Source organism: Xenopus tropicalis, chromosome 7 (assembly GCF_000004195.4).
Source record: "Xenopus tropicalis strain Nigerian chromosome 7, UCB_Xtro_10.0, whole genome shotgun sequence".
Lineage (NCBI taxonomy): Eukaryota > Metazoa > Chordata > Amphibia > Anura > Pipidae > Xenopus > Xenopus tropicalis.
This window is the reverse complement of record NC_030683.2, coordinates 5,850,159-5,876,907: the sequence shown is the minus strand read 5'-3', so window position 1 is coordinate 5,876,907 and position 26,749 is coordinate 5,850,159. Positions and strand designations below refer to the sequence as shown.

At 45.5% G+C, this 26,749-nt stretch overlaps 1 protein-coding gene across 5 annotated transcripts in view; it reads left to right on the top strand.

Annotated features, from left to right (window-relative positions):
• The first annotated feature begins 795 nt into the window (after positions 1–795).
• Positions 796–26,749, top strand: part of rab11fip2 (RAB11 family interacting protein 2 (class I)) — a 30,558-nt gene continuing 4,604 nt past the window's right edge. The window contains exons 1-7 of one of the 5 annotated variants that reach the window (XM_012953958.3): positions 796–974; positions 1,082–1,201; positions 4,897–5,013; positions 5,347–6,019; positions 15,936–16,354; positions 17,493–17,952; positions 21,488–21,587. In XM_012953958.3, coding sequence (XP_012809412.1) covers positions 5,670–6,019; positions 15,936–16,354; positions 17,493–17,952; positions 21,488–21,587 — 1,329 coding nt within the window. In that variant the 5' untranslated portion in view covers positions 796–974; positions 1,082–1,201; positions 4,897–5,013; positions 5,347–5,669. 5 annotated transcript variants of the gene reach the window in all.

Below are 26,749 nucleotides of genomic sequence, written 5' to 3'. Positions count from 1 at the left end.
GTCGTTATTCTACATAAGTTCCGGCAGAACAACTTTACGTTGTTTTTTACGCAGCTAAGCCTGGCAATGTGTGGTGACTTTGGTTGTGGTTTTTTACACTGCATAATAAATTTGCCCTTAAGTCTCTTAAACTTAGTATGTTTACAGCACCCTCTTATGACAGAGAACATTTCCAAAAATGTATTACAGTATAGACAAGATGGTTCCTCCTGCTACTGGGACTCCGCGTAGTCACCTCAAATAACACATCTGACCATTCAGTTTCCCCCCATTTACTTTGCAGAGAAAGTTACGCTTTTACATCAGGGTTGCCTTGCAGGGTTGCCAGATCTATTTTCCCAAACCAACCAAAGTCAGTTCTGAAACCGGCCCAAAACTAGCCAAAAGCCACTTTGTAAAGTAGCCCAAAAATAGCCCAATATGCTTAATGAGCATATAGTCACTACCCATGCCCTGCCCACACTCTACAGTTACAGTCCATGCAGGTTATAGTAGTTTTGCTGCTTCAGGTTCAGTACAGAGGAATAGAAAAGGGAGCTTCTGTCTATAATTGCATGCTGGGTATTGTAGTTTTATATTAAGCTTACCTGTAGGCTGATAGTATGATATAAACTACATTACCCAGCATGCACTGGGAAAGGCATGTCAGAGGAAAAAAACTGTGGCTAGTTTCAAAACTACATACCCGCCATGGTTCCAAAAACAAGGCCAAATTTGTACTTTGGAAACCCTGCTAAATTGCCACAAAGTCATGGCTCCACCCTCATTTGCCTCATAAAAGCTTGTCCTATGGTAGGCCCCGCCTCCTTCCCTCAGAATGCCGACACATATGGCCTAGCCTATTTACCTCAGGGAACTGCTTGAGAGTTGGGGCTTGTCAGTCAGAAGTTTCCCTCTCTGCGGGGTTACTGAGGGGAATGTAGCCTGGCACGTACTGATACTGGCTCTAAAGTGACCTGACACACAAAATGCAGGTAACCATGGAGGAACTCCAAGCAGAAACAGTTACTCCCCCACATTGTTGTTGGTAGAATGACTTACAGATTGTTATGTGCCCTTTTTTTTCCTTTTCTGCTTATAGGAGAAATCCACCTTTGATTACACAGTGAAAAAATGCAATTAAAAAAGGAAAATTAAGGGTAAATATAAAAACAAAACCAAGAAAAGAAAAAAATACAGATGAAAATCAAATTATACGTCGGTAGGTGGTATTTATAAGCAAGTAATGTGTAATAGGTAAGTGATAAGTCATAATTAATAATTGGCATATATTTGCGCCAAGGGATGTACAATGGGGAACCTGGAGGGACATAAGGGTGAAATTGGTAAAGTTGTTGATGGGTTAGTTAGTCCAAATCGCACCAAGGGCCCCATACCTCATAAAGAAAATGTAATTCCAATACACATTGATTTCACCTATCTGACTGATATACACTGGCCATATGGGCCATGGGCTTTCAAATCAGCATCACATGGTACTAAGGTTGCCAGCTTCCCTGCCTATGGGGAGTAGGGTGACCAGATCACTTGAAAATTCAGGGTCATGTCTTATAAATACATGTTGCAGGGCAGCACTGATTGCATTTAAAATAAATTGCAATTAATGAAGCCCTGCTAGCTGGAGTTTTTAGATGTGACCCTGACTGTTCAAGTGATCTGGGCACCCCAGGGTGGGGCGCTAACGTCACAGGGTGAAAACCATAGTGGCAGAGCTGTCAACCAACGCCATGTCATAAGGGAAATACTGATCCACTTTAGGCCTTTTAGTAATTCAGGTCTAAAAAAACAGGACTGGGTCATTCTCTCCTTCATGACATAGGGTTTGGTTAACGGCTCTGTAGTGGTGGAAGTGGGCATGGAGGGCTCAAGGTGGCCATACGCAGGCTGATTCTAGTCCCTTAGACCAATTCGGCAGCTTATCGGCCCGTGTAGGGGCACTAAAAATTTAGTCGGATCAGGGACTGCATCGGCTCATTGATGCGGTCCCCAAACTGACTTTGCCTATACCCGTCGTTCTATTTCGATCGTTTGGCCCCAGGGCCTGGATTTGCCCGATATCGCCCACCCATAGGTGGGGGATATCGGAAGAAGATCCGCTCGCTTGGCGACATCGTCAAGCAACTGGATCTGAAAGTGTATGGCCACCTTAAAAGGAGAAGGAAAGATATAGTCACTTGCCCGGGTATCAGGTAAGTAATTACAAACACTGGGGGGTGTCTAACATTTTGGCACTACCTCCAGTGATTGTTCCTTTCCTTCTCCTTTAAAGGGGAGGAGAGGAAAGGATGGGTAATTACTAATTTACCAACCAGTATATTGTTTTCATCGTAGAAACTGTAGGAAAGTTTAATGTGCCTCCTTGTTTAACATGAGTTTACTGAATAATAATAATAAAAATAAAAAGCCAGCTGGCAGAAAGTACGTTCAGCACAAGCCCTATTCATAGCAGTCATGTTGCACAAGGAGTTTACTTCCCCTTTAAAAACCCCAAGCCAAAACCAGTCTGTATTTCTACATAACAAGCCAAGTGATATAAAATGCAAATGTTCATTCAGCTGTTGCAAACAGCCAGGAATAGCACAGCTAAATGTTAATAATAGGAGAGAGAAACAGGTGTGGCCCCAGTGTGGAACTTGTGTGGCTATACACATGCTGAAGGGAAGATTAATAATAATAATAATAATAATATAATGGCTAATTGTTTCTTTTGCTGCTCTGTTATACTGGGTTATGGGCTTCACCACTTCTGCACTGGGGGGTTAGAAGAGCAGAGCGAATATGGGGTTCTGTAGTAACACAGGGAACATTTCCATTCTCCTTAAGGGGTTAAGGGTTTCTGCACAAGGGTATATTTACCATGAGAGTTACTAAAAATTACTAGACGAAAAGGCACCTTGGTGTCTGAGGGCTCCTCCATATTAGCATTTTGGAATGTGATAGGGACCTTAGATTGTAAGCTCACTGGGGCAGGGACTGATGGGAATGTGATAGGGACCTTAGATTGTAAGCTCACTGGGGCAGGGGCTGATGGGAATGGGATAGGGACCTTAGATTGTAAGCTCACTGGGGCAGGGACTGATGGGAATGGGATAGGGGCCTTAGATTGTAAGCTCACTGGGGCAGGGGCTGATGGGAATGTGATAGGGACCTTAGACTGTAAGCTCACTGGGGCAGGGACTAATGGGAATGGGATAGGGACCTTAGATTCTAAGCTCACTGGGGCAGGGACTAATGGGAATGGGATAGGGACCTTAGATTCTAAGCTCACTGGGGCAGGGACTAATGGGAATGGGATAGGGACCTTAGATTCTAAGCTCACTGGGGCAGGGACTAATGGGAATGGGATAGGGACCTTAGATTCTAAGCTCACTGGGGCAGGGACTGATGGGAATGTGATAGGGACCTTAGACTGTAAGCTCACTGGGGCAGGGACTAATGGGAATGGGATAGGGACCTTAGATTCTAAGCTCACTGGGGCAGGGACTAATGGGAATGTGATAGGGGCCTTAGATTGTAAGCTCACTGGGGCAGGGACTGATGGGGAATGGGATAGGGACCTTAGATTGTAAGCTCACTGGGCAGGGGCTGATGGGAATGTGATAGGGACCTTAATTGTAAGCTCACTGGGGCAGGGACATGATGGGAATGTGATAGGGACCTTAGATTGTAAGCTCACTGGGGCAGGGACTGATGGGAATGTGATAGGGACCTTAGATTTGTAAGCTCACTGGGGCAGGGACTGATGGGATGGGATAGGACCTTAGATTGTAAGCTCACTGGGGCAGGGACTGATGGGAATGTGATAGGGACCTTAGATTGTAAGCTCACTGGGCAGGGATGATGGGAATGTGATAGGGACCTTAGATTGTAAGCTCACTGGGGGCAGGGGCTGATGGGGAATGGGATAGGGACCTTAGATTGTAAGCTCACTGGGGCAGGGACTGATGGGAATGTGATAGGGACCTTAGATTGTAAGCTCACTGGGGCAGGGGCTGATGGGAATGTGATAGGGGCCTTACATTGTAACTCACTGGGGCAGGGGCTGATGGGAATGTGATAGGGACCTTAGATTGTAAGCTCACTGGGGCAGGGGCTGATGGGAATGGGATAGGGACCTTAGATTGTAAGCGCACTGGGGCAGGGGCTGATGGGAATGGGATAGGGTCCTTAGATTGTAAGCTCACTGGGGCAGGGACTGATGGGAATGGGACAGGGACCTTAGATTGTAAGCTCACTGGGGCAGGGGCTGATGGGAATGGGATAGGGACCTTAGATTGTAAGCTCACTGGGGCAGCGGCTGATGGGAATGTGATAGGGGACCTTAGATTGTAAGCTCACTGGGGCAGGGACTGATGGAATGTGATAGGGACCTTAGATTGTAGCTCCACTGGGGCAGGGGACTGATGGGAATGGGATAGGGACCTTAGATTGTAAGCTCACTGGGCACTGATGGGAATGTGATAGGGACCTTAGATTGTAAGCTCACTGGGGCAGGGACTGATGGGAATGGATAGGGACCTTAGATTGTAAGCTTGGGATAGGGACCTTAGATTGTAAGCTCACTAGGGACCTTAGATTGTAAGCTCACTGGGGCAGGGGCTGATGGGAATGTGATAGGGCCCTTAGATTGTAAGCTCACTGGGGCAGGGACTGATGGGAATGTGATAGGGACCTTAGATTGTAAGCTCACTGGGGCAGGGACAGATGGGAATGATGTATAATGCTCTGCTGAACATATAGAATACAAATATTTTTATATGGTGCAGAAATAAATATGAAGCTCTTTTTAAGTATTCAGTGTTTTTAGAAAATATTTTGGGTAAAAAAAATGTAACCTTCTGCCCAATATTTTTATTACAAACAAAAAGAAGCAGCAAAGTGTTTTTCCATTCACAGGGATACGGGCTGGAATGCCAAACGCATTCCTCTCAGCAAAACAAACCTGCTCCGGAGCTCAGACCAATCGCAGCTCCACAGACCCAATAAATGACAGAGAGGAAGAAAAAAAATCAGGTTTGTTGAGAGAAATAAAGCCAACCAATGGCGGGGCAGGGCACATGCCTTCCCTGGGAGCAGCCAGGGATAAACCAATCATTGGGAGCCTTGTATTTTGCAACAGGGCTTTCAGCTGCATGGGAAACCAGGAAGTGTGATGCAGCCCTTCCCCAAAGAGTCACCTTTTACTGTGGCCCTATGTATTGATCTGCTAGTGGCAAGTGATTGATCGGCAGTTATATTTCTATGTACGAGGGGGCAATGCAATGTAACAGCTTGTCGGGGTGGGGGGGGGGGTTATTTTTGGTGTTTGTTCTGTGAGACTACCTCTGCTTTTGTGTTCTATTACAGGCCATTGACATGCAGAAGAAGGGGCCCTGCCTGCTGCCTCTTTGTGCTCCATTCCGTGCCTTCATGCAGCCGTTAATGGAAGCCAGAGGAGCGCCTAATCAATGCAGAAGGCAGTAAGACGAATGCGTTTTGGGAAGGATGCAAGGAAGCACCGGGAGCCTGTACGGTATAGTGGCAGCCACCCATCACAGCTAGTTATGACCGGCGTTGGCATTGGCATTACACGGGGTTTGTCGGGCAGCACATTGCTTTATATGAATGTGATCCTAGGCGGGCAGTGTAAGGAAACAGAAGAGCAAAGGTGGTCCTACTAGAACCCAGCCATGTTGGAAGAAATCGCACAGAAGTGGTACCCCACCCACGTCCAAGTGACTGTGTTAGAGGCCCGGGAGCTGCACCCCAAAGGCAAGCATGGCACCAACGACACCTACACCATCATACAGCTGGGTAAGGAGAAATACTCCACCTCAGTGGTGGAAAAGACCCTCAGCCCCGTCTGGAAGGAAGAGGCATCCTTTGAGCTGCCCGGTCTGGTCATGGAGGAGAACGCAGAGCAGTATCAGCTGCAACTGACAGCCATGCACAGGTCTCTGGTCGGCCTCGATAAGTTCTTGGGGCAAGTCTGCATCAACCTCAACAATATGTTTGAGAAGAAGGAACACCGCAAAACAGGGTGAGTTTGCCTTATTCCCTTTGTGTGGGGAAAATGTCTGTTTTAGTCCTCTTTAAATGCTTGTTGTGCGTTTTCCCTTGTGTGGTGGGTTTAGAAACTTTTGGTGCAGAACTACACCTCTCTGTACTCCAGTTGTTCATCTTACCCCTGGGTGTTGTAGTTTGCAAACATATGGCAGGGCAGAGATAGAATAACTCTGTAATAAAATAATCGGCCCCCACCCTGATTTTGTTTGCCCTCACTACACCAATCTCCTACCTTGCCCCACCCATCAATCAGAGAGCCCCATGAGTGGCCAGAAATACTAAAGGAATGTCAGCCCAGTGGAACAATGGTATCCTTCATGTTTCCCATGCACCACAGGCCAAACTGGTCCAGGATTGCTCCAGTCTAAACAAAACAATTACTGCTGCTGTGTTTGGATTCTGCGGCCTGTGTCGGCTCTCCTTCCATCTTGTCATTGTACTGACTTTCTTTCTACCTTTTGCTAAACCTTTTGTTTCATCTCACAGTCCTATCATTGGGGAGGCGGGGGGAGGGGTGGCCCAGATTTACTAAGGAGAAGATTAGTGCTTTTGCACAGTGGGGAAAAAAATGTAATTCTCAGCAGCTTTCAGTTATACATTAATTATACATTTTTAATAAATGTAAAACTAATTGTAGATGTTATTAAAAGCAGTATCTGCTCGTTCTCTGATCAGCTGCTATACTTCTTCAGGAGTCGGAGGCAGTGGAGCAAAGAATATAGACAGCCAGACAGATACTGCTTTCAGTAGCAATTAGATTGTTAATGTAACCTAATGGTTCATTTATATGGGTCATTATGCTCAGTCCTGTAACTCAAAGCATCAGAGTGCACACCTTACCCGACCTCAATACTGATCGAGGTGCAGTCCACTGGAGGAGACCCATTCAGCAACTCCAAAGCTTAACACAAAACACAAAAAGTGTTCTGCACACTCAAAAAAAAATATACAAAAAGGAAAATTGTTTTATTAAATACAAAACACAAAAATACAGCCCAATGCGTTTCAGCCCTACAAGAGGGTCTTCATCAGGGGAAAAAAAAGTTAAAAAGGGGCCCCTTTTTAACTTTTTTTGCCCCCTATGAAGACCGTCTTGTAGGGTTGAAACACGTTGGGCTGTATTTTTGTGTTTTGTATGTAATAAAAATTATTTTCTTTTGTATTTTTTTGAGTGTGCAGAACACTTTTTTGGTATCAGTTCTGTAACTCCTCTGACAGGCGGCAAAACTTCCCCAACTTGTAAGTCAGACACAAGGCCATAAGCCTAGCAGGGCCGACCCACTCTCCTGTCAGAAGAGTTACAGAACTGATACCAAAAAAGTGTTCTGCACACTCAAAAAAAAAATACAAAAAGGAAATATTTTTTATCAAATACAAAACACAAAAATACAGCCTAACGTGTTTCAGCCCTACAAGACGGTCTTCATCAGGGGAAAAAAAGGTAAAAAGGGGCCCCTTTTTAACTTTTTTTGCCCCTGATGAAGACCCTCTTGTAGGGTTGAAACGCGATGGGCTGTATTTTTGTGTTTTGTATTGAATAAAAATTATTTTCTTTTGTATTTTTTTGAGTGTGCAGAACACTTTTTTGGTTTCAGTTCTGTAACTCCTCTGACAGGAGATTGGGTCAGCTCCGCTAGGCTTATGGCCTTGTGTCTGACTTACAGACAGCTGGGGAAGTTTTGCCGATGCCACATAGTATATAGTCCAGCGTTCAGCTTTGACTTTATAAAGCATAATAGCAGGCTTGTGGCAAATAGGGTATGTTTTAGTTGTAAATGGCAATTGGCCACAGTGCCTTCCCTGTACTGCTGTAGGCCTCCATCATGCTCCTTGGATTGAGCTTGAGATCTGGTCTATTAAATGGTTTGGGTGCCATTGCCCTAATAACGATATAGGCAATTTATGACTTGGAAAGCAGGGTGCAAGGTGCTAAAAACAAGTGCAGCCTGTAGTGCTACTGCACTTTGACCAAAGCCTTCCACCCAGAGGAAGAGCACAGAGACCTCTGGCCACCCCCATAAATACAGTAGTGCAATGTGTTCTGCATTCATAAGGGATGGAGAAATTCCATAGGCATCCTACCCCTTTATGCCCCTAATTTGAGTATCAATCAGATATACAAGTTAGGGAGCGGTGGCAGACCCAGGCTGCAATGGGATCCCTTACTTTCCGTCTGCCCTATGGGAGTCAGGATAGGGCTGGTCTGTGCCCCTCAACGCTGCACTCTGCACTGGGTGCTATATTTTTTATCCAAAGTGAGGTGCAAAGTGCAACCAGACCCTGACAGAAGTGCTGTCAGCATGAAAACTAATGGGGGGGGGGGGGGGGGGGCTTTTGTGCCCATTAGTGCTTTTGCACAATAAATGACTCCTAAGAACATTTCATCAGTGACCTTTTTAAAGTGCTTTCTAATCTTTAGGATCTTTGTATCTTTTATGGAACTATGCTGGGGATGTATTATTATTATTATAGTTATTTTATAGGTGCTAACATATCCCACAGCATTTAAAGGACCTGTAAGCCCCCTGTAATCAGGGAACAGCCCCTTTGAAATACCTGCCACTCCACTTAATCACTTGGGATTCCTTCTCCTCCTCTAACCCACTCAGCCCCCTTCCTTGGAAATTGACTTTGGCCACCGAGCATGCTCAGTTCTTCTCAACTCAGGTTACCAAACACACCCTCCAGTCTAACAGCCATTGAAGAGAAGCTGGTTTCCTTAGAAACTCTGCTCTAGCTGTGCACTCTAGTTTTTTCCCCAAACCCCCTCTCCTGAGCTCAGTTTAACCATTACAGTGCTCAATCCAAGCAGGACTTTTTATCAAAGTAAGTTCTGCCTGTGTAAGCCTGCATTCTTCATGGCACAAACTTTACATTGCACATGGGCTGTTTGCAGATGTAAATGTCACCGATGATGTCAGAGGGAAAATGGCCGCTGTGTAAAAGCTGCTATTTGTTTTTGGAAAATGTCATGGTGCTGGTGAATGGAGAGGATATATGCAATACAAATGGTGTGGAGATGTGCCCAACTTATATATATAGCAGGTAAATGTAGGGTTTACATGTCCTTTCATAATCAGCTGGGAAAAATCAGCTGATTGCAACAAACAGAAACAAACTGAGAGAAAAAGTCAGAAGGCTCTGTGAGAGCTTAAAATCTAAGGGCTTAGGGCACAAATGATATGAGGTATGGTTTGTGCAGAAAGCTTTACCATACCTGAGTAACCAGCCCTGGAAGCTCCCTCTGTTTGTTTAATATAGCAGCCGCCATTTTAGCTTGGTCTCGGTAGTATCCTGCCGCTGGCAGCATAAATCAGCCATTCAGATGGGAGGGGGAGTGAATTATTATAGGAGGATGAGGGGGATGTGCCCAACTTATATATATAGTAGGTAAATGTAGGGTTTACATGTCCTTTAATAATCAGCTGGGAAAAACAGAGTGCAACAAACAGAACAAACTGAGAGAAAAAGTCAGAAAGCCCTGTGACAGCTTAAAATCTAAGGGTTTTTGGCACAAATAAATGCCATGAATGAAGGAATTTTCTCAGAGCAGGTCTCAAAAACATGTATACACAAAAGAAAACGAGAAATCCTGTTTCTTTTGATAGAGGACTCAGTGCAGCCTTTCTGTGAGTGCTTATGGCTGTATTTACATAGACCTTTCTGATAAAACTTACTTTGTTTTTCCTTCTCCTTTAATCCATCTTATGAGAGGCAAACTCTCCTTAGCGGCCTTACTTTGCCCTCAGCCGCTCCCAGTTAAACCAAATACCTTTGTTTGGCGGGAACCCGAGGAACCTGCGCCACAATACATTTGCCCCGGATTAGGCGCAGCAACAATCTTATTATAGACTACACCTGCCCTAAACCGAACCAATAGTGTATATATTACAGGGAAATTTACAGATTTATTTAGTATTGGATTTAGGCGTTGGTGGTCCGGGGTTTATTAAGAATAAAGCCCTGGCAGTTTTTATGCAACATTCCCAAAGCCCCACGGTTGGCTGCACCTGGTCTAACCAATCAGTAGCCAGCATCAGTTACATATATAGCTATATATATACAAATACACCAGCACCACTACCCCCAGTATTTTTATTTACAGAATTACATTTTCCTTGGAAATGCTTGTGGTTTTATCAGCTCCTTGTCCGGAGGTATGGCACCTGTAATTGTTTAACTAAAACTCCCCGTGCCTTTGAAAGGGAACATAGCCTGGTCCGTGCTAGAACATTGCCTTCTCCTTGTTTTCTGGAATAGGCTTGTTTTTTTTTTTTGAGGGCTCTCCAGCTATTTTGATGAAGTGTTTTTATGGGTAATGATTCGCAATTTTAATATATTTAATAGATTCCTCGTTCCAGCGCAGCTGTACTCTGCACTACAAAGAGTGCCCAAAGAGTCACTGGTGCTCTACAAAAAGCGAATTATACTCCGCATTCAGTGCAATTGCACGCCGGGGTTGGGCTGTTTCTAGGTGTCGTGGGCTGTTTATTCCTAATTAAAACAAGGGCCAGCCGACGTTCCCAGATTGAAAACAATGCCCGGGCCACGAATATCTGATTATGGAAAGGAATATTTTAACGTGCGGCTTTTTCATGGGCTGCGCCGACTCCTGGAAATGAAGTGATTAATAAGTAGCATGCTTGCATTAAATTTTCCCAGTTTAATAAAATTCACTTCCATAAAAAAAATGTGGGTGATGATGGATATACACCAATGGTAGATATTCCCCAGCCCTTCCATCCTGGTGTTTATAATGTATTAACCCACAGACTTTGCATTATGGCCGCCCACTGCCATTGGGTAAAGCACAGTGGTTATTTTCAAAGCATCAGGTCGTACGTCTTGCAATTAAAGACTTCCCTGTTCTTGGTCCCATTTCCATGCAGCTATCGGAGGTTGTTTTTATTTTCCTTTGGCTGTACTAACCTTCTTGTGGCCTTCCAAGTGTGATTGCACAGTCACTCTGTTTGCCTTCTGATTAACAAAGAGCACAGCACAAGTATTAGATAAGGTATAATGTAGAACTAAAGCTGGCCATACACACACCGATGATATTGTAGGAAACCTCGTTTCGTACGATATTCGGTGCGTGAATGGCAAGTCGGCAAGTCGACCGATATCGCAGGAGGCTGCTGATATCGGTCAACTCGCAGATCTGGCAGGTTAAAAGATTTTGATCGGGTGCCATAGAAGGCGCCTGAGCAAAATCTGCCGTCAGGGCTGAATCAGCAGAAGGAGGTAAAAATCCTACTGTTTCTACCTCCTTATCTGCCGTTTCAGCCCTGAACGGTAGTGGTGGATTGAATGATCTTTTGTGCGACAAGGTGGCCATACACGTTAAGATCCGTTCCGATCTTTGATCCGATCTTCTCCCGATATCCCCACCTAAGTGTGGGTGATATCGGGCGAATTTAGGCTAGTTCGGTCATTTGGCCCTGGGGCCAAACGATTGAATTGTAACGACAGTAATGGGCTCAGTCGGTTTGTGGACCGCATCAACGAGCCAATGCGGTCTCCTGGTCCGACTACATGTTTTAACCTGCCCGATCGATATCTGGCCGATTTCAGGCCAGATGCCGGTCAGGCAGGCCTGTTGTTGCTGCCGCAACACAGGCCGATCAGCTGCCGAATGTTTGCCTTCTGATTAACAAACAGCACGAGTATTAGATAAGGTATAATGTAGAACTAAAGGTGGCCATACACGTTAAGATCCGCTCGCTTGGCGAGGTCACCAAGCGAGTGGATCTTCTCCCGATATCCCCCACCTAAGGGTGGGAGATATCGGGCGAATTTAGGCTAGTTCGGTCGTTTGGCCCTGGGGGCAAACGATTAAATTATAACGACGGTAATGGGCGCAGTCGGTTCGGGGACCGCATCAACGAGCCAATGCGGTCCCCGGTCCGACTACGTGTTTTAACCTGCACGATCGATATCTGGACGATTTCAGGCCAGATGTCGGTCAGGCAAGCCTGTTGTTGCTGCCCCTACATGGGCCAATAAGCTGCTGAATCGGTCTTAGGGTCCCATATCGGCAGCTACAGTCGGAAGGGCTGCCCGGGTCAAAAGCTCCTGCCCTGATTTCCAAATTAGAAAAACCGGGCAGGACTTAGTGGAATTGACACGGCAATCAGGCAATCGCGATTGCCATGTCATAGCCCCGCCCAGTGCCTTGCCACTTCCCCGCTCCCATGACGTCACGGCTCACCTCTTCCCCGCCCCCATGACGTCACTGTCCACCCAATGCCCGGCTACAAGCACCGGCAAAGGTGAAACCCTAAGACAGAAAGCTGGGTGGAGTTTTCACCTTTCACCAGGGGAAGACCACCACAAATTGTTGTATATTTGTCAGCAACTTTCCAATATACATTCATTAAATCTTTTTTAATGGTTTAAATGTTATTTGCAAAAATAAATTAAAATATCTGTATATTGGGGAAAGTGCTTGGAAAGGGACAGAGCGCTGCAGTTCATCTGCGCCCCTCGGTATAACCTAATCTGAATGTCTCTTTCACTCTTCGCATGTTGTGTAGATTCACTAGTTCATTGTAAAACGCTGATTTGGGATTGTAAATATTTTTCTTCTATTGAAACCCTTAGAATATCTGGTTTCTTATCGGGAGAGCAGCCTTTGGCACCCTTCCCAGCTAATTTGGTACAAACAAAAGCAGGCCTGCCTCATATAATTGACCTAACCATTATGGGACGGCATGTAACACTAGTGCGCGGTATTGATTGCTCGTGAAGTTTGATTCGCCGCACAAAGGACCGACCCTTGCCAACAATCTCTGTGCTTTGGCTTTCCCGACGGATAAAGTGAAGTGGTCAGTGTTGCAATCCACTCGGCCGAGAGTTTAATCCTCCCACAGGGCCCTAATGCCGGGGTCGGGTTATGGAGCCTAAGTAACCGTTTGTCACCTGTCAGAATGCGCTTAATTCCGCCACGGTTACGTCTCGGGGGGCGTAATTATACTGGTCGGGCTGTGAAATAAGACAGGTCTGCACTGAGGAAATATATTTTGCCAAGGTTTATGTTTTTAAATGAGAAAGCGTTGGGTTTCACTATGAGAAGACTCTTATGGAAGAAGCAGAATACTTCTATTGTCTTTATTCAGAGTGTCTTAGTTTAAATAGGACTTTAACCCACCAGTTAAAGGGATAGTGCCTTTAAAATTGCATATACATGTATCTAAAAATAATCTGCAATATCATGTATAATCTTTTTACTCCTTAGAATCCTTCACTTCTGCACACACCCTGTGCTGGGGGGGTCAGCGACCCCTATAAACACTATAGTTGCTTTTTTACTTCCTTATATGATGTCATGCATAGTACTGGCAGCAGGCTTAACTCCTATTGGCTGTCTCTCCTGTCAGTCTGGCACTGCTTCCTGTGCCTGTGACAGAGTGCATGACAGTATGTTAGTGATAGGCTGAGTCTGTTTGCCTATGCCATTGTAAGGGAGAAATTAACCAATGGGCATTCAATTTATGCAACTGGTTAGAGAGCACAAGTAACCAATGAACCGGTCCAATAGGAAACAAGTAAGGGCAAAGCCTGGGCTCAGTGTGTCAGATTCAAAAAAGGCCACGCCCCTTCATTCAGAAAACTGATCAGAGAGACAGAAGGACTGATTTAACAGGTATAACAAGTAGCTTTTATAGTGGCCTTTTTTTATGGAAATTGGATTTTCTAACATTGTTGGTGGTTTAATAAGATTTGGACATTGAAGGTGAACAACCCATTTAAGCTAGAGAACTCCTTTAAAGGAGAAGGAAAGTCATTTTGGCATTTTACTGCCAATAGATTCGCCGCATTAGTGCCACCTAGAACACTATATTTATTCTGCAGACAGCATTGCCATACCTGAGTAAAGAGCCCTAAAAGCTTTCTCCGTTTGCTTAAGACAGCAGCTGCCATTTTAAATAGCTTCCTGCCTGCAGTCTAGCGGTTAGAGCTGAGATCACGCATTCCTAAGGGAGGGGGGAGGGAGTTTTTAGCATTCTTATGGGGGGAGCGGAGAGGGGAGAGAGGAGCAGACTCTGGCCACTGGAATTAAGGATGTTTCTGAGAGAGGAAGTCAGACAGGTGAACAACAGGTTTACAAAAATGGACAAGACATCCTGTGTTTCATTTGATAGAGGACTTTCTGTGAGTGCTTATGACTGTATTTACATAGACCTTTCTGATAAAGCTTTCTTAGTTTTTACCTTTCCTTCTCCTTTAATTTCTACTTCAGCTTATTGGGCGGGGTCGATATTCTGTTGTCATACAACATAGGGATAGGCCAGGCCCTGATGTGAGTACTCGGTGAGAAGGCCAGTCTCCCATCAGGTACATCAGGGATCCCCAACCTTTCTTACTCGGGAGCCACAGTCAAATGTAAAAAGACTTGGGGAGCAACACAAGCACCATAACAGTTCATGGAGGAGCCAAATAAGGGCTGTGATTGGCTATTAGGGGCCTCTATGCACCCTATCAGCTTACAGGGGGCTTTATTTGGTAGGAAATCTTGTTTTTATTCAACCAAAACTTGCCCCCAAGTCATAGAAAAATAACTACAGGTATAGGACCTGTTATCCAGAATGCTCGGGACCAAGGGTATTCCGGATAAGGGGTCTTTCCGTAATTTGGCTCTCCATACCTTAAGTCTACTAAAAAATCAATAAAACATTAATTAAACCCAATAGGATTGTTTTGCATCCAATAAGGATTAATTATATCTTAGTTGGGATCAAGTACAGGTACTGTTTTATTATTACAGAGAAAAGGGAATCATTTAACCATTAAATAAACCCAATAGGGCTGTTCTGCCCCAATAAGGGGTAATTATATCTTAGTCGGGATCAAGTACAGGTACTGTTTTATTATTACAGAGAAAAGGGAATCATTTAACCATTAAATAAACCCAATAGGGCTGTTCTGCCCCCAATAAGGGGTAATTATATCTTAGTTGGGATCAAGTACAGGTACTGTTTTATTATTACAGAGAAAAGGGAATCATTTAACCATTAAATAAACCCAATAGGGCTGTTCTGCCCCAATAAGGGGTAATTATATCTTAGTCGGGATCAAGTACAGGTACTGTTTTATTATTACAGAGAAAAGGGAATCATTTAACTATTAAATAAACCCAATAGGGCTGTTCTGCCCCAATAAGGGGTAATTATATCTTAGTTGGGATCAAGCACAGGTATTGTTTTATTATTACAGAGAAAAGGGAAATCCAGTTTTAAAATTCTGCATTATTTGATTAAAATGGAGTCTATGGGAGACAGGCTTTCCGTAATTTGGAGCTTTCTGGATAATGGGTTTCCGGATAAGGTATCCGATACCTGTACCTGGTTTGGGGGCACGGAGAGCAACATCCAAGGGGTTGGGGAGCAACATGTTGCCCCTGAGCCTCTGGTTGGGGATCACTGAGGTACATAGTGGAGTGAAGAGACTGACACATTCCCCATAGTATTACGTGTTGGCTGATCGTCCAACATGTAGCCAACACAGAAGCTTTTCCTGATCAGCAGGGACAACATGACAATCAGACATGACAGGGAGTCCCACGGCTTGAGCGAGTGCAAATTGTTTCAGCAGGAACGGGCGCATCTTGGTGGCTTTGTGACGCCAACTTGTTGGCACGTGTGGGTGAGCAGCAGCCTGCTGAGGTGGGAAAAAGGCACATATGGAGCCCCTGCAATAAGCCACATGGGCAGGGTGTTGCAACTTGTGTGCCATCAAGTCCTAAGACTGTGTACAGCTGCATTCTGCTATATTGGCTCCTACAGGGGCCCTAGCAAAATAAATGTCATGTCGCTTGCTATTCATTTAATATCCATGTCCCTGACATTACCCCAAAGGTCAAGATTATTAACCCCTATTTCTGTCTCCCTTAGATGGTACAAGCTGGAATCCAAACAGGGGAAAAGGAACAAGGAGAGAGGAGAACTAAAGGTCAACATACAATTCATGAGAAACAATATGACGGCCAGCATGTTCGACCTGTCCGTAAAGGACAAGACGCGTTCCCCCTTTGCCCGTTTAAAGGACAAGATGAAAGGCAGGAAACCAGATGGATCGGACACCTCGTCTGCCATTATACCCAGTACCAGCAACCTGCACTCGGGCCAGGACACCGGTGACAAAGAGATCCACATAAGGAACAAGCCAAAGAAGCCGTTCCTCCTGGGACCACAGCGCCTATCATCTGCCCACTCAATGTCAGATCTAATTGGGCCTCAGTCCTCCAAGATGAACGCTGCTGGTCTTCCTGTTAAACTGCCCCTTGACTCCATTAGTGCAGCCGACGAGAGCGGTGAGTAGTAGCTAAATATATGCTTTTTGGTTACATCTTTAATCAGTACAGCAGTTAGAGTTGAACATACACAGAAATATCAGACATTGATTGGGGAATATATAGGTAAATATGCCGCTGGCTCAAGAATCAATATCTGCACTTATATGTTTACATTAACAGAGGTATTTATTTGTAGTTTTTTAGTTATTTCACTTCTTGCTCAGCAGCTCTGCAGTTTGGAGTTTCAGCCGCTATGTGGTTGCCAGGGTCCAAATTACCTTAGCGACCAGGAAGCAGTTCGAATGAGAGGATGGTTAAATGAATAGCAGAGGACCTGAATAGAAAAACAAGTTAAAAAAAGTAACAATAACAATAAAATTGTAGCCTCACCGAGCAATAGTTTTTTGGCTACTGGGGTCAGTGACCCCCATTTGAGTTAGAAGAAAAAGGCAAATCAACAACTATAGGAAATAAATAATGAAGATCAGTTGAAAGGTTGCTTAGAATAGGCAATTCTATAACATAACAAAAGTTAACTTAAGGGAGGTGACAGACGGGGAGATTAGTCGCCCTGCGACAAATCTCCGTTGCCACGGGCGACTAATCTCCCCGCAATACCATCCCACTGGCAAGAATGTTAATTGCCAGTGGGATGGCATATGCGTCGCTGATTTCTGGAAGTTGCTCCTGGAACATATCTGAGCCTCTGTGTTTTGGTGGATCTCCGGCCACTGATATTATTGATATTCCTGGTTGCAACTATGATGAGACAGATTAGGCAGAGGGCTGCCAACCATATGGAAGAACAAATGGGATAAGGAGTATACTGGATCAGCATATACAGTATGGAGGATAGCTATTGGGCTGTTGTGCTTTATTTTATGACAGAGCCTTTCCCATTGACAAACTCATCCAACCCAACCAGTTAGGTTTTAGGGTTTATGGGGCTTTGAATCCCCTCAGAGACAAAACAATAGGCATTGTCTAGTGGAAACCGTATACATGAGTTAATTATGGGTATAGCAAGTCATTTATACACCAGAAACCTGATGTCCAGGCTTATGGTATAACCATAGCTGTCTAACCTAGCCTAAAAATGCTACCATGGCTGATTGTTCAACCTGTACTAATGTAATTGTCACTATTTATTTACCAGGAAGCACTAAGTCACCGCACAGGCGAACCATGAGTGTGGACACTTCGAAAGTAGAAACCAATCCTACTGGAAGCGACTGGTCTATTGGGGGGAGCACTGACCCAGACCCTACTGTTAGTCCTACTCTCCCACAAAAGTTTGCCACCCTTCCTAGGCAGTGGACCCCGTACGTTGATAAGAACGACTCCTGGGAAACCGGTGGGAAGACTGTGCCGGGGAACATTTCCGGCGGGCTTTTCTCCAAATCTGGGGAAGGAAAGAAAGAGGTGAAGAAAAAGGACAAAGTCAGTCTCTTTGAAAGAGTAACTGGAAAAAAGGAAGGAAAGCGACAAAGCCAAGAGAATTTGGACTGGGGCTCTGATGGGAGGTCCCCGGACAGCGCAGGGCAAGCCTCAGCCTATGATTCCACAAACCCCTTTTTAACCAACTATAGGATGGGAAACCAGCCGACAGATCAACGGTAATAACCTCTTTGTCTTTGCTTTTTGCATCACCTCACTTGGAAGCTAAAGGCAGGCAGTTTTAGTTGGCAGGGTCGGACTGTGGGGGGTGAAGGGCCCACCGGGGCTCCCGCCCCAGGGGCCCTGTAGGTGCCCACGCCCATACCCCCCCCCCCGAGGGGCACCCCTAACCCCCCGAGCGCGTAAAATTAACGCGTCAGGGCAGGAGCTGTCGGGCAGGGGGAGTGCTGCAAGGGTTGGGTCTGGGACGCTGGGGCCCACCGGGATTTTTCCCAGTGTCCCGGCGGCACAGTCCAACCCTGTTAGTTGGTAACTTGCCCCAGGTGGATGTGGCAAGCTTATCAATTCCATTGCAAACCCATAGTAAGTGAACTTAATGATTTGGGTTGCGCTGGCCAAAGCCAATGTTGTCCCTGGGCAGTAAATTGGTGCTGCCAATGGTGTCCATCTTCATCAAATGAATGCAGTTGGCCTAATCATGGAGTATAAGCAAGTTCTTCAGCTTGGCCATCCTTTGAAACACACTATGAACGATGGATGTTGCAGTGAAGCAGGTACAGGTCATTTTCAGACGCTCCAGCCAATCACTAAACAAGCAGAACCGGGGCTTTATTTTTTTTTTATAGAACCCGGCTGAATTTCATTGCTTTCGTTAGTTGACAATCCACACAGAGGCACTAAACAACGTGTCCAGCTGTGGCTACGTGGCTGCCTGCTGCTGCGAGCCCTTGTGTTTTTCCGCCGGAGCGTTTGTCAGAGACAGACAAGCTGCTTCAGCCAACTAATCAGCCCATGTGAAAATTTCTCAATTTGCAGCCGGCGGCAGGTGTGAAAGTAGAAACTGCCTTTAATTTGAAAGTGTCGTCCGTACCACTACAGAGCACCCGGAAAAGTTATTAGCGAGGTCGTTGGGGGATATAGAGTAGGTAATTAGGCAGGCCATGGCAAATGGAGTTTAAGTAATTAAGCGAGCGAGTACCACTGGACACTGGTTTAGTGTTAGGGGGACAAGTATTGTTAGCATGGAAGTTAAGCGTTTTCCCTTCCCCAGCAGCACAAGCACAAATCCAATTATTCACTTAAAGGAGAACTAACACCTAAATAGAACTTACTGTTGCAGCCTAGAGGTTCAGCCTTTACGGCGAAGACACAAGGGGCTATTAGTCACTGCAACTTTTTTAAAAGGTTGCGGCAACTAATCAGCCCAGTGCAAACAATGCGCGATTAGTTGCCATGACATAGTAACATAGTAAGTTAGGTTGAAAAAATACGTCCAACCATCACGTTCAACCATAATGCTTATATATAACCTGCCTAACTGCTAGTTGATCCAGAGGAAGGCAAAAAACCCCATCTGAAGCCTCTCTAAAAATTCCTTCCTGACTCCAAGATGGCAATCGGACCGGTCCCTGGATCAACTTGTACTAAGAGCTATTTCCCATAATCCTGTATTCCCTCACTTGCTAAACAGCCATCCAGCCCCTTCTTAAAGCTATATAATGTATCAGCCAGTATGACTGATTCGGGGAGGGAATTGCATATTGATCTATGATGGTAAATCGATTCGATTAGTTACTGCGATCGAGCCGCTAATCGCTCCATATGTATTTTGAGTGTCGGTGGCTCCGCACGTGCTCAGTGTGATCTAGGCTGCTGTTTAGAAGCTAAGCTTAAGGGATCGTTAGGTTACATAGAAGCTGATTCTACAGGGCTAATTATTACTGCCGTGGCAGATGTATTGGTTTCTATGTTGCCATGTATATTATTTAAGGTAGAATGGAGCCCCATGGGGCAAGATGCAGGGCTTTAATAAATAAACCCTAAGCCGTTGCATTTCTAGCCTAATTCTTTGCTGAGTTTTAGTTCCCCTTTAAGCCACACACTGGCAGGAATGCAGCAAAATATAGAGTTGGTTTTGTTTATGCCCAGAGCCGGCTAGGTTATAGGGCAGCACCTAACAACATTCTGGGCTGGACAGATGGGAATTCACAAGCCACAGATCAGAGCAGATGCTGAAGACATAAAATATCTGCACCAATAACAGATTTGTTTTCTCTCACTCTGCTTGGAATGAAAACACTTTTTTTATTTTTTTTTATAGTTTTCAAGCTCTCCAGCTTTCAAATGGGGGTCACTGACCCCGGCAGCCAAAAAGCTGTTGCTCTGTCAGGCTACAATTTTATTGTTGTTGTTACTTTTCATCACTTTCATCACTTTCTATGTATGCCCTCTTCTATTCATATTCCCGGGTCTCTTTCAAACAACTTTCTGGTTGCTAGGTTACATTGGACCCTAGCAACCAAAGAGCTGCTGAAATTCCAAACTGGAGTGCTACTGGACAAAAGACAAAGTAATTTAAAAACCGGGCATAATAAATAATGAAGACCAATTGCAAATTGTCTCAGAAAAGCACCCTCTACATCGTACTAAAAGTTAATTTACAGGTGAACAGCAACTAATACATTTTCCAGTGGGTTTATTTTATACATATAATGAATGCTATTTTTGCAGACAGCTATAGCACAGAGTACAATAGGGATCTGCAAGTCTAGGAGTAGACAGGGGATTCTGGGAGTTGCAGTTCCTTGTCGTGGATGAAGAGTAAGAGCATAGTTTCCTATAAGAAGCTCTGCTGCTGTAACCATAAAGCATGTGTTGCTCCCTACTCTATTCCATAGAGACACATTATTATCATCCCCTGCTTGTAGCGAAACAGCTTTCATTTCACTGGGTAACAGTCACAATAATTCCTCAGCCTGTAATTAGCGCACTTCCAAGCCTATTTGTAACCTGCATATTACACAGTAACGAGCCTGAACAGCGATGCTAATAGGGAACATGCGTTCGTGCATCCGAAGACCAATCCACAGAGCCCATGGTCCCCTTGGAAACAAACCGCCCAACCAGACATATGAAAGCGCTTAATTTGGGGGAAAATGGATTATTTGTGGATACCAATTAGCATCTGTTTTGGTAAATACTGCGCAAGTTGCAGCACAGGTTTTTATCAACGACAGTGGCTTCACTTCTGACTTTGCAGCTTTCAAATGGGGGTCACTGACCCCGGCAGCCAAAAGTTATCGCTCTGTGAGGCTCCAGTTTTATTGTTATTGTAACTTTAAATTGCTTATTTTTCTGTTCAGTCCCTCCCCTATTCATATCCCTGTCTCTCATTCAAACCACTCCCTGGTTGCTAAGGTAATTTGGACCCTAGCAACCAGATAGCTGCTGAAACTCCAAACTGAAGAGACGCTGAACAAAAATTGAAATAATTAAAAAACTACAAATGATCAGTGGCAACTTGTCTCAGAATATTACTCTTTATATCAAACTAAAAGGTAATGTAAAGGGGAACAAACCCTTTAAGGTATAAGAAAGCCCATGAATGTGCTAAAATGACATTCAAACTCGTGTACCAACTGCTAACGCTCAGGAGAGTCACCCCATGTTGTTCCCGTACCCCCTTATTGGCTGTACCGTGACTGAATTTTTACTGGCACCTAAACTTGCATATTGTCTTTCCCCATTTACCAGCTCACACCTGAAGTTCTCATCCGGCGAAGCCCCCGGAACAGCACAGATGGGCCGACATGGCAGAGGAGCGGAGCACCATCAGCAGAAAGGCAGATCACCGGTAAGTAGTGGCTTTGTACTGGGCCCTGCAGTCTGTGTGACTTGCTGGGAATGAGTGGCTCCCCACTCTCACTCAGGGAAGCCTAACTGTGAGCCCTGATTTCATGGAAAGTCACATATGTGATTATAATGTCTGCAAGTTACCTCTGAGCCAATCTAGTAGCGCCCTATGCTGCCAGCCCTTTGCTCTGTTACTTCTGCCTGAACATTTTACCCCTTTACTTTCTGCCAGTCCACCACATTCTCTATTGCTATCTCAGTGTCATTGCTTTACTGCCCCTGTGCCTTTGTTTATCTGTTTCTCTCTTTCTGTCTTTTCCTTCATGTCTCTCTTTTACTGCCTATATTGTTACTTGAGTGTCTGCTTTTTCCTTCTTTTCCCTTGTATCCCCTCTATCTCTCCCTTCCTGTCACTTCCTCCCTCTATCTCTCCCTTCCTGTCACTTTCTCCCTCTATCTCTCCCTTCCTGTCACTTCCTCCCTCTACCTCTCCCTTCCTGTCACTTCCTCCCTCTATCTCTCCCTTCCTGTCACTTCCTCCCTCTGTCTCTCCCTTTCTGTCACTTTCTCCCTCTGTCTCTCCCTTCCTGTCACTTCCTCCCTCGATCTCTCCCTTCCTGTCACTTCCTCCTTCTATCTCTCCCTTCCCTCCACTTCCTCCCTATATTGCTCCCTTCCTTCCACTTCCTCCCTATATTGCTTCTTCCTTCCACTTCCTCCCTCTATCTCTCCCTTCCTGTCACTTCCTCCCTCTACCTCTCCCTTCCTGTCACTTCCTCCTTCTATCTCTCCCTTCCCGTCACTTCCTCCTTCTATCTCTCCCTTCCCTCCACTTCCTCCCTATATTGCTCCCTTCCTTCCACTTCCTCCCTCTATCTCTCCCTTCCTGTCACTTCCTCCTTCTATCTCTCCCTTCCCTCCACTTCCTCCCTATATTGCTTCTTCCTTCCACTTCCTCCCTCTATCTCTCCCTTCCTGTCACTTCCTCCTTCTATCTCTCCCTTCCCTCCACTTCCTCCCTATATTGCTTCTTCCTTCCACTTCCTCCCTCTATCTCTCCCTTCCTGTCACTTCCTCCTTCTATCTCTCCCTTCCCTCCACTTCCTCCCTATATCGCTCCCTTCCTTCCAATTCTTCCCTCTCTCTCTCCCTTCCTTCCATTTCGTTACTGTTCTCATCTGCCTATTTCACTCTACTTTCCTTCTGTCCTTGGCTGTCTGTGCCATTTGTTTCTTTCTATTGCCATTTATTTTTTTCAGTATTTGTTTGCTCCCATTTATGGGGTGTTGGTGCCTGTGTGCCTCCCTCACACGTTATCTGCTCCCTTCTCTCTAGTTTTGCCATCCCATTGCTGCGTCCTTCACTTTTATCCTGGGTAGGAATTTCACCTGCCCCATCCACCCCCAAACCCTCCTGGGGGCTCATTTGCAGTCAGTCCATTCCGTTTCACTCCTTTCCACACCTGTACAATGCTTTGATAATGTATTTGATGTGAGTGCAGCCCATATGTAGCAGTGCCAGTGTACCAGGCGGCCCATTCGGGGCGGTGCCAGCACCTGTTAGTCTCAATGCGTATTTGGCGCTCCCTCGGACCTAATTAAAACTTGGAGCGGGTGTGGAAGATTGCCTCAATTTGGCTGCCCTTATCTTCCATTGTGCTCTTTCCGACTCCCCAGCAATTACTGCCGCCCTACCTACATCTGCACTTTACATCTGTGAGTCTCGCAGAACAAGTGACGTAACATAGGAAGAAAGAGAAAAGGGCAATCAATAGTGAAATATTTTGGCTTTGTGTATCTGTTCTGCAGCTCCATGAGGGTGTAAAAAGGACGAGGTACGGTATATCTGTCTGTTAAAGCACTTAAAGGGGCTCTATTGTCCCCAGATAGCTCATTTATTCTCTAATAACTCTGCCCAAACATAGACATAACACAATGCGCCCTTTGTCAGTTCCGTCTACTCACTCTGAAAAACTGTCAGCCATAAATGATTGCTTCTCTTACAGAGCCGCTTGTTCCTGCAGGCCGGGCTGGAAAAATCGTTTTGAGTTTCTGCAGAGTTTAAAGGGAAAAAAAAGCCAGAAATTAAAAAAAAGTAGAGTTCTAAACAATGTCAGTCTTATAGAACAGAACCAGCCCGAGTTTTAAACTAGACACACTCGTTTACTAAGACAAGTGCAAACATTGGATGTAAATCACCTTTTATAGCTTTATTGTGTCCATCATATGGAAAATGAGCATCTGCATCATTATGGGAGTGTATTGTCTTGCCTTCAACATGCGGATTGATACCTGCTGCCATAGTTTTATGGTATCTCTCTGTACAGGCTATGAGCAAACTTAGGGGGCTGTTCCTGCTGAATTGTGCTTAGTACAGGGGAATCCCTATGTTGCCATAGTTTTATGGTATCTCTCTGTACAGGAGAAAAGGCAAATAAATATGTTTTCTTTTCAGTATATTAAAAAGGACAAGTGCAGAGGTGCTACACAAAGCGGAAGGTATAGTGGCCCTTTAAATTAGCCCTTGAGTGCAAACTGCCATCCCTTTGTACTGGGCCTCGGGAGCTGTTGGTGCCATACTGCCAGTCTGTGGCGGGGACCAATTAGGTAAATAAATGTGTCCTTGTGCCGCGCTATCCGTGTGAATCATCACTTTTAATTGCTCCTCCCGCTCATGGAAACGTTACCCACCTGCAGCTTTTAATGATGTGATGTGTAAATAGAGAGAAGGCCGTGAGAGGGAGGCTTGAGCGGGAGCAGCACTGCTGTCTGGGCCTCCTCGTTGGGAGCCGCTGCCTCCTGATTTATTCCTCCCCATAAACAACTGGGACTCAGGCTCATTAGGAAAGATTTACTTCACCTCTGCTCCCCTCGCTCCCCTTCTCCTGCTCCCAGATGGTACATTTGTTAGAGATAAAGCCTCCGATTTAGCAACTTGATATCTGATATACTCTGGTAATTAAGGAAACATTAACGAGCTCTTCCAGCACTTTGAGCCAATGATGCAGTAAAGTGACCCTAAACAAACATATTCACTGCTTCTTATTGGCCATTCATGTTGCACGGCCTTCTGGCAGCTGTGATCAGTATAATAGACATTGTTGCTGTGGGATGGATCTTTACTTGGTATCTGGATGCTAGACTTTCTTCTCCTAGCAACCACTTATATATTTGACTAAAGGAGACCCAGAAGAGGACCTGAAGAGAAAGATAGGCAGTCTTAAGGTGGCCACACATGGGCAGATTTCAGCTGCCGATTCGGAGGCCTGGGACTAGGGCAGGGGTGGGCAGTGGGCAACGTCTGGGCCGTTGGTCTTTTTAATCCGACCTGCCGACTCTGCATGCGAGACTTGGCGTCTCGGGATTGACGGGAATGGCGTAATGCTGGCCCAGTCCGGCCCGTCTGTCTAATTTTAAAAGTCAATGTGGCCCCTGAGCCAAAAAGTTTGCCCACCCCTGGACTAGGGCCATAAAGATCAAGGGGCAGCATGCTGGCCGCATCTGCACTGAAGCCGGTTGGTAAAGGGGTGGGGCGAGCACTGGGGGTGTGAGCACCTAGAGAGTAAGGGGTGCAGGGGTGCAAGCGTGTGGGAGAGGGGTGAGGGCCCTAAGGGTGCACGTATTTAAAATCCGGCCCTGTATGGACACCCCCGACCGGCCTAACTGACCAATATCTGGTCTAAAGCTGCCCATACACGGGCAGATCTGCTCACTTGGCGATGTCGCCAAGCGAGCAGATCTTCACCCAATATCCCCACCTACGGGTGAGCAATATTGGGGAACCTGTAGGCGAATTTGATCGTTTGGCCCTGGGGCCAAAGGATTGAATTCTAACGTCGGCAATGGGGCAGTCCAACCTGGCCAATCGATATCTGGCCAAAGATATTGGTCGGCTAGGCCCCTCGTTTCTGCCCCTACACGGGCTGAGAAGCTGCCGAATCGGTCCAAGGGACCCATATCGGCAGCTACAATCGGCCCGTGTATGGGGACCCAGATCTCAATTGGGCAGGTTTGATTTTCCCAGTGGATCAGGGACTGCGTTGGCTCATTGATCCGGACCTCTGTCCCACAGGCCATTTAGCCCCCCCCTGTCGCCCCCTATAGCGATCGCAACGCGTATAGCACCTTCAGTAAGAATAAATGGACACAATCTGCCACAACAGGGAGCACCCGTTTATGGTGTTACTACTCTGAGCAGCCATTGGGGGTTTTAGGGTTCATTTTGGAAAGATAAAAAGGGAAAGTAACTTTAAACAATTAGGACCAATTGCAGAGTTGCTTCGCCATGTTCCTTCTTCAGTGTACAAACTTGAATTTAATATTGAGCTTCGCCATTAGCTAATGAGAGTTATAGTTATCTAATGACGAAGCTCCAAAAAGGTTACAGGGTTTGCTGTAATAGTGGGCAGGGTCACGGGCCAGTCATACGTAAGTGGGAGTGGCCAGTTGTCCAGTTGTTTTTATTAACGAATACCCAGAAGAGATGTCTTTGTTACTAATCTCCATGGGGGTATTTATACACAATCTACACTTGAGCATATTTTCTCTGCAATACCGCGGGCTTCATCCAATGATAATGAACTCCCCAAACAATGCAATTACACAGCATTAGGACCTGATAATGGGCAGGAAGCTCCATTTAATGAAGGGGAGAATGTGTGCAATTATGTGCTCTCTGCCATGCTGATATATGGCATTCTCCAGAGTGTTAATAATATACACAGAGTAGCGCTGCGTTACTGCCCAGGGTCGAGGAATATACTCGGGAATTAGAGATAATTAATGATGAGTTCCTAAGAATCACTGTTCTGTACAGAATAAAGCTAGATATGTCAGATGCGCAGAATCCATTATTTTTCTGCTGAACACCGAAGCCTTTGTGAAAGATTTGGCCGAATACTGAACCGAATCTGCCTATGGAAATTAGGCTATGGAAGGGTTAAATAGAAACACATGCTTCAAATTTTTTGTTCATGTAACCAAGTCAGGTGATTTTAAGGATTCAGATTGTCCAGACCAGGCATCCTCAAACTAAGACCCAGCGGGCCGGATACGGGCCCCCCAAGGAATTTACCCAGCCCCCCACTATGATCTGATGCAAGGACGCAAGGGGGGAGCCAGAGGACGCAGAATGGAGCCAGAGGAGGGAGAGGGAGGATGCAAG